At 40.4% G+C, this 13,955-nt stretch overlaps 1 protein-coding gene across 3 annotated transcripts in view; it reads right to left on the bottom strand.

The window, feature by feature from the left end:
• Nucleotides 1-5,625: 5,625 nt before the first annotated feature.
• The window catches only part of LOC128863544 (mucin-2), a 127,830-nt gene continuing 119,500 nt past the window's right edge, over nucleotides 5,626-13,955 (bottom strand). For all 3 annotated transcript variants that reach the window (XM_054102762.1, XM_054102778.1, XM_054102770.1), the window contains exons 4-7: nucleotides 9,200-9,301; nucleotides 8,933-9,083; nucleotides 8,574-8,695; nucleotides 5,626-8,497 (exon numbers count right to left, since the gene is read on the bottom strand). In XM_054102762.1, the coding sequence (XP_053958737.1) occupies nucleotides 6,761-8,497; nucleotides 8,574-8,695; nucleotides 8,933-9,083; nucleotides 9,200-9,301 (2,112 nt within the window). In that variant the 3' untranslated portion in view covers nucleotides 5,626-6,760. The remainder of the gene's footprint in view (nucleotides 8,498-8,573; nucleotides 8,696-8,932; nucleotides 9,084-9,199; nucleotides 9,302-13,955) is intronic.

Here is a 13,955-nt window from a genome sequence, read left to right as displayed (position 1 = left end):
AGGTGAAGTCCCAAATAAACAAGACTGGCGTCATGAAACTGCTTTTGATGGCGCCATCTTTTTAATGAGTTAGTAAGTTGGAAGTTACATCCCTAGCGTGATTCAATAATAAAAGGTTTGCTCAATAAGCAGCTTTCTCATTCCTTCTTGACAAATCGGCTCCCTTAGCACTGGGTTGCTAGCTCTAGAAATTTTTAGCAAAAGTGGAAGAAAAGTAAAATTTGTAGGTAAAACTTTTCGTTTTCAAAAGAGTGTACTTGCTCGGTATGTCCATAACCAAAACGATATGGAAAACATCCTGACATACAGCTTAAATCAGGATATCATAACGCATCTTATGGGGCAATGAACGCGAAAGATGGACGTCTTGACAATTTGAGTCCGATGCCTTTCAAATACAGGTTGGGGGAGCACTTACTAGGTTACTTTAAAGATACATAAGTTACCAACAAGAGCTCATTTAGCAATATGTAGTTAATCACAGCCTCCTGGTGGCAGATGGTTTTTTATGAGGAGTTTTTCATGGCAGAAATACACTCGAAGGTGTGCCATTGCCTGTGGAGAAGCCTCCGCTATTACAAACAACATTTTCTATCATTTCATGTTTCAGGGGTAGTTTGTCAAGTAGTTAGGAATGTAAGAATAATCGCGACTTGGAGGTCAAAACTCCAAACTTACGTGAGCATAGCATTCTAAAGCAAGGCGTGAGTGTGTTCACAGCTTGTTGTTAGTCAACTAAATTTATGACGAGTTCGCTTCTCCTCTGAAAGGCTTTTACTAGGGCCCTAATGCTTAGGTAATATAGAAGCTTCATATTAGCAAAATTTCTCAACTTCGTGATCAGGTTCAACTTAATAACCTGTTTTTTAATATCATTCCTTGCAGCTTCCGTTTGTACCGAAACATTTGAACTAATGAAAAAAAATTATGGCGATGATGGCCTATCTCGTGCCAGAGTTCATGAGTTGTTTACACTTTTCAAAGATGGTTGCGATGACATAAATGACAATGAACATACGGGCCGCCCAAAATCAGTAATCACCGAAAGCTCCATCGAAATTGTTCGTAGGTAAGGTTAGGTTGCCCCGGCTGGCTGAAAGCCGTCACATAGACATATTGATCCTTAGTGTTACCAGATGGAGCTAGACCTTTACGTTTCTTTGTAGTAGACATCTTGTAAAACGTCTGCGTCTTTTGTGAATCTAAGTAAACCTCCAAGCTCTATCCCCGAGAGGCATTCTAACTTCTCATATTGTAAAGCTCCTAAGCATTTTAATCTGGTTCTAGCTGATGCTGTTCGAAAGTTTATCAAAAATAAACCGAAATCATAGCTGAAATTCATGGAATCGGAGTTTAATACCTCTAAAACATCTATTTATTGCATTTTAACTGATCATTTTGGCTTACGAAAGGTCTGTGCACGTTTCATTCCGCTCAAGTTAACTGAGGACCAAAAGTTGCTTAAAATTCAACATGCGAAAGACCTCCTTAAAGAAGCGAAAAAAGACGAGAACTTCCTCTACAACGTTGTAACCGGTGATGAAACGTGGTGTTTCCAACATGAATCTGAAACTAAGCGTGAAAGTGCTGAATGGAAGACCGCAGACGAGCCACCACCCAAAAAATCGGATTTGGAGAAGTCAAAAATCAAGTCGATGCTCATTTGTTTTTACGACTTCAAGGGGATTGTCCACAAGGAGTTCGTGACAACGGGCCAAACCGTTAATCCAATTTGCTATCTTGGTGATGGGAAGCGTTTGTTGCATCTTATTCGTCGAATTCACCCTGAATACTGGCGCTTATTGCATGATAATGCACCATGTCATCGATCCACTCTTGTGACTGATTTTTTGACTAGAAATCGCATTTTAACCATCAATCACTCCCCGTATTCACGTGATATGGCTCCCTGTGACTTTTATCTATTCGGAAAATTGCATTTCGCCATGAAAGCTTTTAGATCGCGCAAAACAGTGTATCGAGGCCAGAGAATAAGAGAAGAAGAAGGTAGTACACCTCTAAAAATCTTTTCACCATTGCGCACTTTTTGTCTAAGTTTAAGCAAGAATGGGCAAACATTTTTCCCGCTTTCTCCACGCTCCCTTTATAAGAGAGTATCAAAAAAACTCCTTTATCATTCCTTATCTAATCTTTATTAGTTGAATTAAAGTAATATCAGAAGGGCTGTCAGAAATTTAGTCTTAACATACAAAAAGTGGGCGTGGTTTTCATCCGATTTCAATAATATTTATGTCGGACCAAAAGGTAGGTAGTAAATCTGCACCAAATTTGAACAACTTTAATTAAGTTGTTATCGAGGAGCACTCATTTACATATAAGTGGGCGTGGCACCGTTCGTTCTTGAAAATTTTACTTGTTCCCTATGTGGCAACCCTACTGATTGATAATGGGAGACAATATGTGAGCAATGAGTTTAGAGAATCCTGTAGAGAGAATAACATTGAGCTAGTCACAACACCGCCGTACTGGCCTCAAGCTAACGGAGAGGTCGAGAATATGAATCGATCACTAGTGAAGCGTTTGAAAATTGCCCACCTAACAAATTGAACTATAAGTCAGAGATACAGAAATTCTTAATGATGTACAACGTGACACCTCACAGCACAACCGGGTCTACACCAACGGAATTAATGTTTAATCGAACCATTCGCGACAAGATCCCAGACATACGTGATCTAACAGAAGAAATCGGTGATTCGTCGGCAAGAGACTTGGACTGCATAAATAAACATAAAGGGAAAGAGAAGGCTGATGCAGCAAGACAGGCGAAGAGCTCGCACATTGGAGTTGGAGATATTGTGCTTTTTTTCCCGCATAAGTTAACACCAAACTTCGATACAACTGAATATGTTGTGGTTGAGAGACACGGCGATGAGGTTCAGCTTTCAGGTAATGGTAAGGTACTGCGGAGGAACATTAGTCATGTTAAGAAAATTCCCTCCGCTTACCAAGAACAAGTCAGTGAGTCAGGGAAAGCACCGGAAACATTGCTAGATCCACCAAGAGAACAAGATTCAACACTATCCAGGAATTCAGGCGCGGAGGAGGCAGGCACGTCACAAGGGTTACTACGTCCTAAGTCAGCGGCTAAGGTCACATCACCACCTGTTTCAAACGTGTGCACCGGCGATCCACCGTCAGCTCAGCAAGAAGGAATTAAGCTGAAGCTAAACAAAATATGAGGGATGTGGCAATCCTACTGATTGATGACAACTGACATCGACACCGATGCGTATGGTGAACGAGCGAAACACGTCGAAGGGATAGCGAGTGCCATCGAGTGCGGTTGAGATCAATCTGATAGAATTTGTATTTGTTATTTGTTGTGTTAGAAGTTGTGTTTAATAAATAAACATATCGTAAATATCGCAGTTAATACACCGTACTTGTTTCTCCGTGTTCTTCACTTTTACCAAATTTGAGTAATTTTTCTTCCTTTATAACAGAAATATCATTTTTTTTTTTGTTATTAAAATTACCATGGTTGGTTTGGTTAGTTTCCACTTACAATACCAGATAGAGTTATCGTGCCAATAGACGTAGGAATAGACAGACAGACACTCCTCTCTTCTTTCATTCTAAGCACTTTGGTATGTATTTGTCTATGTATATCTATTTTAATTATTTCTCGTTGATACATACAGATGTAGTGGAAACAGCTACTCCGCTCATTCATCTTAGTGGATAAATTCAAAAGTTGATCTTTTGAGTTATAGCATAACGGCAGAAAATGTTTAAAATCCTTACCATTCCCACCCTTCATTAAAATATATTCAAATATATATCGAAACAGAAATCTCATCCTTAAGTCCCCACGTGGACCTCATAGATTTTTTTTCAAATTTAAAAAAGTATTTACGGGAAGGAAGATTTTCGGACGAAAGTGAAATGAAGGCGTCAGTAGAAATCCATTTTGTAGAGAAATCTAATGAATATTTTTACAAAGGCATAAATAATTTACTCATAATATGTTGGGAGTTAATTGGTAAATTAAGAATAGAAATAAAATCTAATTTTGTATTCATTTAGTACCTTAGGACGCGAAATTATCATCCCTCCTCATATAAGCCGATGATTGGAAGAAGCGCCCTAACATCGTAGTTTGCAAATGAATTTCAGAAAATGCTTAAAGTTATTCGGTGTAAGTCTTTATATTAAGAAATATCTATTAATACGAGTATTGAGTAAGCAGTCAAATAGTTTTCTCCAATCTCCTGTGTGGAGAGTCATGAGTATCGAGCTTGGGTGGTGTAGAGAATTCAACGCGGTGGGCAGTCACGCAATGTCAGAGAAATCGAAGGGTTTTTTGGCATTTTGCTTTCATCGTAATCACATTTTCGTATTTTTATTTAAGTGCACTTTGGGCGCGCGCATGAATGATGAAAGAGAATTATCAGCTTAAACGTCAAGAACTGAAAGCTGAAATCTGGACACTGAAAGTTAATGACATAAGCCAGCTATTGCGATTTGAAAGAACTATAATGAGAAAAATCGGCCTCGGTAGTCAAGCGTAAGTGCATCAGCGTGCCATCCCAGAGGTTGTGGGTTCCCGAATCCCATGTAAAGCACGGTCCTCGCACTTTTCCAAATTTACCTACTTTCCCTTTTTCTAAAAGCAAAAAAACAAACAAACACAAAAATCACATTTTTCAAACCTAAAAACTTAGCCTTTCCATCCTCACTCCAGCACAATAGTCAGCGCACTATTGCTCCTAAGACAAGCAAAAACAAAGAAAAGCACACAGTTACACCTTGCATTCAGTGGCGCCAGCAAGAGGAAGTGGGCAGCCGCGGTAATAGCGCAGACACACCGCTTTAGCGAAGTCCTCAACCATCTGTGCGATCCTTCTGCCAGAAAAATGTGAGACACAGATGGCGCCCCAAGCAATAAGAAGGCGTTGTTCCTAAGCGTCGACAGGTGGGCATTCCCACTACTTAGGACTGGTAGCGGCAGGCTAATCACCTACCCTGTCAGAAATCAAAAACAAATTAAAGAAACCACCGCAAGACTAAGTCTTGTCGAGGGCCTATGCTCTCGTGAGGAGTGAACAAGGAAAAAAAAAATAAAAAATTCGGCTTCAAAACGTCACTTATCGCATCCACAGCAACGAAATTGAAAACTTTATTGGTGGTGAAAATGTAATACGTTTCATTAAAATGCAGCGGATTAGATGGATTGGCCACATCAGAAGAATGCTCAACGAAAGAATCCTAAAAAGGGAATTTACTTTGCGACCAATTGGAGGAAGAAGGAGAGCCCTACTATGAAAGAGATGGTTTGATGACGTAGAAGCAGACTTAAAAGCGATGAACGTTCGTAATTGGAGAAATGAGGCAAGAGAGAGAGACTGAATTGGAGGGGGATTGTTGATGAAGCTATGGTCCACCACAGACTGTGAATCTAAGAGAGAGAGAGAGAGAGCAACATCCAAAACACACAAGTAGCGCCGCAAACAAAAAGTCACCGCGTAAATGCACCAAGATTTTCGAGGACTTCTTTGAAAGAGCTTGTGGAAAAAAACCCAGGGTAAAAAGCCATAGTGTAAATTGGCTCACAGTTTTCCTCCATTTAAAAAGGATTTAAGAAAAAAAAAATGTTTGCATTTTCAGTTGAATTTTTATTTGACAACATTCAAACAAATAGATAAGAAATAAAAATACATAAAAAATGTTACTTAAATAATAAAATACATATATTAAACTATACTTTTTATTTTACTTATACACTTACATAAATATTATAAACCGTAAGTAGAAATTATGCATAATACCTTCTAAAATATACGCTCGTGCAACGGATAGCATCTAGCAAGGCGCTATCATTAAAGGTGGTGGCACTAGACCAACTAAACTGTTCTGTACGTTTGATTGTCAATGCAAAGTATTGAGAAACTAGAAAACAAATAATGAATTCGCCTTCTTTCATTCTGAGCTGACAGCCACACGGACACGGCGAAAGAAAAAAAAAACAACTCAGCTGATTTACCAACACCACCTTTAATAATAGTAGATTCGCCTTGGCATCTAGAAACCGAATCGAATTAAAGCTCAATTACATTCTTTATTTAAAAAACTCGAATTCCGATAAGAAAATTTTTAATTGAATTTAGAAACCAATTTGGTTATGAATGTTCAACCTACACGAGTGCACCTAATTCGGCTTCTACAACGTGCGTTTACGCGTATGAATGAGCAGCCCAGACATGAATGGCTCTTCGGCTGCGCTCACTGCTTGGGAGTGGTAGGAATGATTGCTTGTGGATTTTCATGAATTCATTTTAATGAGTGGAGACACTCAACTTGAATGAAGTCTCACATGAAGAATAGCATTCGGTTAGATATTTCATGAATTGTAAAGGTAAAGGAAATAAGTAATGAGGAAAAGTGCAGGCACATTCTGGTAGCTTTGCGCATCCTTATTTACAATAGAATATCATTTACTGTTATGCGATTTTTTCACTGGTTAATTATTTTTACTGCTAGGCACTGTTGTTGGAAATACTTATTTACAGATACAATATTTACTTTAAGGTTAGTTTTGCACGTTTTGTTTGCTTTGAAACAATTAACTTAACGGTACAAATTAGGAGCTATGTATTTGTGCATAACAGCACATCAATCAAGAAAGCAATGGAACTAAAAAAATATATATACTTTTTATTGTGCTACAATTTCGCAGTATTTCTAACTTCGTTCGCATGACGTCGTAGATTTCCTGAACTCCTTACCCTTCCCTCATCTATCTTCGTATACACGGCTCACATGTGCCGGGCACTACAAAGGATGGATGACACTCCGGACACTTGGGGTTCTCGCCAAACCAATGCCTATGATCTTCGGGTACATCGTCAGCTTGATCTGGTATCTTGAGTTGAAATGAGTTGTATGTGTCCGTCGACAAGTAACCAGTGCGACCAATCGGCTCCAATGGGAATAGGTACTCCGGCACCGAGTAGTCTTTGCGCAGCTGTGTAATATCTGATATTGGCGTGGACACTGTGTCTGAGCGATCAGTCGCTAGTGCTGGCGTAGTTGTCACCTTTGGCTTTTCTGCATTCACCCGGAAAACGCTGTTCGGCTGCCCCGTCTCTTTGATGGAACGCGAGATCGGCGTGCGTTCGGTTTGACTATTTTCACGCGGCGTTTTAGTTGGCACTAAATCATGACTACTAGTGGTCTTGGGCTGCTCTGCGCTATGCGTGTTATCGCTGGCACCACTAATAGTATTGTAATCGATTACTGTCTCTGGATATTCGCGCCCATCAACGCCTATTGGCGGGTCCATCTTAGGTGGTTCGAGCCCATTCGATGGCACTTTCCACTCATAGTAGATGGGTGGTCCCTGTGTGGTTGCGATATCGTGTTGCACGTACTCCTGATAAGGCGGCAACAGCTGTTTGGCTGGCGGCTTGGCGTCACTGCTTGCTGTGGATGTGTTCGTCGTACTGATCACAGGTGTGGGCAAATGCAGGCGATTTGTGGTTGGAATACTGTAGTCAAAGGGTGAGCTCTCCAAGTTTTGTGTTGCCGGCTGTTTTGTGGTGCTCACCGGTGGGCGTGGTGTGGGCGGCTTGAAACCTTGTGCTGGTGTGGGAGTGCGCGCATCCTTCGAATTTTGACTAAAGCCATTCTCAAGCAAATTATTGTGATTGCGTCCCCCAAAGCTCGGAGCTTTTGTGGTGATGCCACTATTACTTGCGGTGAAAGGTTTGCCGGCTAGAGTAGTGAGCCGATTCGGTGGTGGTACTGGTGTGGTGGTGGTGTGCTTGGCAAATAGAGGGGACGCGGTGAATGGCGTGGCAGATGAAGCGCGTAGTGGCGTCTGAGTGCTGAGCGTGTCGTTCTCATTGTAGATGGGGTGCAGGAAGGGCGGCTCGTATACCTTTGATGGTACTTTCACAGGCGTAGTAGAAGCAACTGTAGTGACGTTGCCTGGTGCTATTGATATGGTTGGGGTAAACGCCGTTGTTGTAGTGGTAGATGCTGTCGGCGCAGCAGAAGCGAATGAACTGCGACTACTTTTGATATTATTATTGAAGGAGCTTTTACGTTTGCTGCTAGCCTGCTCAGCGGAGTTGAAATCAGCCGAGGTATTGTAACGCGTGCTGTGACTCGTGCCCAAATCCTCATGCTCACCCGACTGACCGCGCGGGTGTAATGCGGCATTGTTGAAGCGCGAGGCGGCTGAAGTAGTTGTTGGCGCGTAGGTCACTTTTGAGCGATCGAAGTTCACTTTTGTTGTGGTTGGTGGTGTTGTCTGCGCTGTCTTGGGTATGAAGCGCACATTGCCGCTGCTGGTTTGTGAATTGGTATCGTCAGAGATCTGTGCTTCGTAGGCAGGCGGGAGTATAGTGCGGCTGGGTGGTGGTATTTTCCAGTGCTGCTGGCCCGGTGACGGCTGAGCGGCATTATTCAATTTATTCTGAACTTTCTGCGCGTCGACATCGCGAATTTGATTTTGGATCGCAGGAAGTTGCTATGAAATGAAAACGGGAAATATTTCACTGTGCTTTCGCAGTACTTTATTTCGATTATATCGAATTGGCACAAACCTTATATTGGTTTCTGAAGGATTCCCCAGAGTAATCAGGAGCATAAGGGCGATCCAAGAGGTCCGGACGTGGTGTACGCAAATTATTCTCCTCATCATTCACAAATGGCTTGTCGCGTTGGCCTGCAATGAGTAGCAAAATAAGTTATTTTTAACCCATTACCATCTTAAAGTATGCAACATTTTTTAGTGGTCTATCGGACTAGTCATACTTTTTTGCATGGCTTTGTACCATTAATCAGATATACTACATTTTATATGCGAGTATTATGTGATGTTAAATACAGCGTTACTTTTCGTTTGTTTCTCTCCTGTGTTTGTGCTTAACCCACAATGGGCTCTCCGTTGGTTCTTACTCACCAATCAATAAGTTGGCTGCATAGTCGCTCTCAGCCCGCGAGCAGTTCACCATATACCAGTGATCGCAGATCAGCATACGCTGCTGGAAGAGCGTAGTATTGGGACAGGAATAGCTGAATTGACGCCCCAGGCCATCGCACATGTGGTACACCTGTGAGAATATTGGATTTCTTAAATTGTGTAATCTTTACAAATAAAATGCAGCGCGTTTATTATAAGCCAGTGGCAGTTGTCAGATTGTCAGATTTATTATGTGTGTATGCGTACCTGACATCCGGTTTCAACATCTGCGTAGTAGCCGGCCGGACGTCCAGAGCAGGAGAATGAAGTTTTCTCAAATACGCGATGTGCGCCAATAGCGTTTTCACTCTGGTAAGGAAAAAATTGCAAAAAATATATTTGAAATTATTTACGAATAAGTAAGAAAGCGAAATTTGAAAATAAAAATGTTTTTAGCAGCTGGTTTTTTGTTAATTACAGGGTGAACGATATGAAGTGCTACCTATTCAAATCACCATAACTTTTTTGTGTGAAATTAGTTTTTATTGATTTCAAAGACAAAATTGTTCAAAAATTATTTGAATTTTAACATATATTCACTTGAGCTCGATATGAGCACCTTTTGCCGGTCAAAAACTGTGTTGCATGCTGCACAAATGCGATCTTGAGGTATTTTGCCCCATTCTCGTATAATCGCTTTTTTCAGCGCATCCATACTGACATATTTTTTAGTCCTCACCTTGCTCTTCAAAATGGATCAGATGGAATAGTCCAACGGATTTGCATCTGGCGAATTCGAAAGCCATTGTGTGGACGAAATGAAGTGTGGAACATGATTTTTTAACCATTCTTGGTCCACACGATCTTTATTAGACGGTGCCGAGTCCTGTTGGAACGTCCATGGTCTACGACCGAAATGTTTGCGTGTCCACGGCTCTAAAGCAGCTTCTAAAAGATTTTCCCGATAATAAGTCGCATTCACTTTGACACCAGGCTCGATAAAAACAATTGGAAAGCGTCCATCAGCGGTCACTGCGGCCCAAACCATTACTTGCGATGGGAAATTGCTTCAAGTGGCCATGCGAAGGCTCAAATTCTCGTATGAGCGTTTGGTCAAGTAAACAGGATCGTTTTGAGTGTTTATGAACTGCTCAATTGGGACATTTTTTTCATCAAAAAACACAATGTTAGGAAACTCGCCACGTTCGTGCAAGCGCAACCACTCCTTTGCTCTTTCGCACCGAACTTTTTTTGCTGGGGTGAAAGATCGTGCGCTTTTTGGAACTTGTAAGCCTTGACCTTGAGCTCATTTTTCAATATGCGTCGAATGCTGTCTTGCGATATTTTCAGTTCTTTGGCCATTTTTCTTCCACTTCGACGTGGATTTCGTTCACGTCTAGCCTTCACTTTCCGAACCATTTCTGGCGTCGTTGCGGTTTTTTTGGTCCACCTCCATAGCGTTTTGCAATACTACCAGTATCATTGTAACATTTTATAGTGCGATACAGAAACATTTCATTCACTTTGAGGTGACTGAGCTCACGAACAATGGCTGCCAAATATAACGCAATCACACTATTACGTTTGAATTCCATCACAGAAAAAAAAAATCAACAAAACTGAGACGCAAATGCTTTCGATGGCTTATAAACCATATATTGAACTGTCATTAGTTAGAACTGTCACAATTTTGACGTTGCTGTCATGAGCTGTTTTACAGATACAAGCAGTGTGAAGTTGGTAATACTTCAAATCGTTCACCCTGTATATAGGTATAATACTTAAGCCTATCATGTGCCAGGAGATTTCAAAAACATTATTATATTTCATAAATATTATAAGTATTACGAGGGTCATTTGGAAAGTGCGTGTAAAGTTAGAGAGATGACACCACTGGCGCACTACAACGCCAGACCACACGTTGCTAAATCGGTCCAGAAATATTTAGAGGGACTGAATTGTGAAATCTTGCTCCACTCGCCATATTTCCCAGACATTGCACCTTCGGATTATCATCTGTTTTGATCAATGCAGTCAGTCCTTATTGGAGAGCCATTCATTTCTTACGAGAGCATCGCAAACTGGCTCCATGAATGGATCGATTGAAAATAACTTGAATTTTTCGTCAGAGGAATCCGTATGCTGCCTAAAAGATGGAGTAAAGTTGTAGCTTCCAATGGCGCATACTTCACATAATTTCATGTATTATTTTATTCTTTAAATAATTCGTAACTTTGGCTAAGAATGGACGGAAACTTATTCCCAGACCCAATATAATATTTTTAAAGTAAATTTGATTTCAAAAATGTATTGCAGCAAGGCAGAATTTCGTGGCAAGCTGGCAAATATTAGATTCTCGTTTGAAATGTATGAACCTTTTTGAATGTTAATTTGTAATATATGACAAATAGGAAGTTTGATATGAATAACATTTTCTAATAATTCACCCTTCTATTATTAGCTATCTGATTTACCGCATTTTTTCACACAGCGCGCAAAATTTATCGGTTATGAACTGCAAAATATTCAAGACATCACCTAACCGGTATTTTGTATGACAAGATTTTCAAAATGGATACTTTAGCCTCTTTTTAAGTAGTTGAAGGGGTATAGTATTTTATCACTGCACATTTTAAATGCTTGCATGCCATATATGCAAATATTTATTACTATGCATTGAAATGGCCTTCAAACTTGTGGAATAAAGCATATGAAATATTGATATGCCATATTCGATGAAGGCTGTTACAAAAAAACAAAAAAATAGTTATAATGAAGAAAAAACAAATGCAATCAGTACAAGATTTTTAAAAGAACTTTCAATACGTATTATTCGAAAAATTAAGTGTAGTGGAGGCTTAATGAATGACCTCGAATTTTTAATTCATTACTTTTCTGACATGCAAGCTTAATTAAAAAAACAAAAAATATTTGAAGACGTTGGTGCGTGGAAAGGCAAAGAAAATTTTGAAAATGTCTAAGACTTACAAAGAGACGTCAGATCGCTTAATGACATACCGCGTTGGAAGCGTCAGTCCAAGCAGATTTTTACCATGGAACAGTACACGCCACGCGAGCGCTCCCAAATTGTTGAAATTTACATTCAACAAAAGAAGTCAATTGTGAAAACTCAGCGTGCGTATAAAAAATTAAATAATGTGAAAAGTGCGCCTTCTAAGAACACAATTAAATGTTTGTACGACTGGTGATGCTCTTTCTAGTCCAAAGAGGCCAAATCAAAACCGACCAAGGCGTCGCCAAGGACATCCAAAAATCGCTGTTCTCAGCAGTTGGGCATTGCTCGGACCACTTTACAACGAATTATCCGCATTGAGTTGCATTTATTCCCGTATAAGATTCAATTAACGCAAAGATTGTTGCCTGCGGACAAGCCTCGTCGATTTGAATGGGCCCAAAGAGTCATCGAAATCCGTCGGGTCCGTCGAATACGGGCAACCCAGTACTGGCTGGCGGAAGCCACGCAGAGACCATTTTGGTCCATAGCGATACCAGATCAGAGTCCTATTTAGCGAAAATATGCCTCACTCAAGATGCGCGTACTGTTCGCGAATTTTAGGAGTCGCTCGAGCTCCAGTTCAGGGATAGATTCCAGCCTTTCAAAGCTGAAAGCACCCAGATAGCTTAGTTTAGTTTTCGAGAGAGTCGGACAGTAGCATATAAGATGCTCCAAGGCTTCTCTTGTACCCGGCTCATTACATCTCCAGCAAACGTCGTTAATGGTTAAATTTGACTTGTAAATTTGGCTGTTAGTATACCAACTAAAGTTTTACAGATTCTTCTATCGAACGATTTAACCGATTTAGTATACTTGTCATCACATGCGTGCTTACACAGGATTCTGGCAACTTTGCAATTGGTTAGGCTAAGCCAATCTGCCTTTTGCCTTTCTTAGCATGCGTTCCTCGAGTTCTTTTTGAGTTGTGCGCAGGGATTTAAGTATCTGACTTATTTGATCCCCTGCAAGTTTCGCGTCTTCTTTAGCTATTATTTATGCCCAGGAACCTAATAAACTCAAAGCCTGCGGTTGCAAGCGAGCTTTTTGATTGCTTCCTTGCATTCAAGGACATTTTTGGATGATACACAGTATGGTTTTATCGCTTTTATAGCCACTTGGCTATTCACGTAAAAGTTTCAGCTGCTTTCTTTACAGCAAATATCTCAGCTTGAAACACAGTACAATAGTTAGGGAGTTTAAATGCTTTATTGATGCTTAATTCCGCACAATATATGCCAGCGCCAATCCCTCTTCCATTTTTGATCCACCAGTGAATGCATTGATGGTGTTACTTCTCGGAATCAAGCCTTTGCGCCATCCACCGGGACAGTTGTTAAGTTCAACGAAGTTATTAACCAGGTTTTATAGATCTATCAGGAAGAATTGGTGTAAGCAATACAACAATACAAGGTAATGTTATCCTTTTACCTCTCTTTTTTACCTCACTTTCCCTGTCAAGTGTTGGTAGGCAAAATATCTGAAATTGATAAACCTATAGATACCTGGCGGCCGCCGTAGCCGAATGGGCTGGTGCGTGATTACCATTCGGAATTCACAGAGAAAACGTTGGTTCCAATCTCGGTGAAACACAAAAATTGTGAAAAACATTTTTCTAATAGCAGTCGCCCCTCCGCAGGCAATGGCAAACCTCCGAGTGTATTTCTGCCATGAAAAAAGCTCCTCATAAAAAATATCTGCCGTTCGAAGTCGGCTTGAAACTGTAGGTCCCTCCATTTGTGGAACAACATCAAGACGCACACCACAAATAGGAGGAGTAGCTCGACCAAACACCCAAAAAGGTTGTACGCGCCAATTATATATATGTATATACATGGTATACAAGGGTTGCTACTAGGGTTGCTATTTGAGTTGCTTTTTTTTATTTTTAACATAACAAAAGAAAAATTAACAAATGTGGTATTATTGTTTATCAAAATATTCTCATTTCTTCAGCGACTACAATATTTTTGCATTAGTTTGCATTCAACTTTGGAAACACTTTCTGCA

Source organism: Anastrepha ludens, chromosome 2, assembly GCF_028408465.1.
Source record: "Anastrepha ludens isolate Willacy chromosome 2, idAnaLude1.1, whole genome shotgun sequence".
NCBI classification, from domain to species: Eukaryota; Metazoa; Arthropoda; class Insecta; order Diptera; family Tephritidae; genus Anastrepha; species Anastrepha ludens.
The sequence above is the reverse complement of the archived record's forward strand: the minus strand, read 5'-3'. Positions and strand labels throughout refer to the sequence as shown.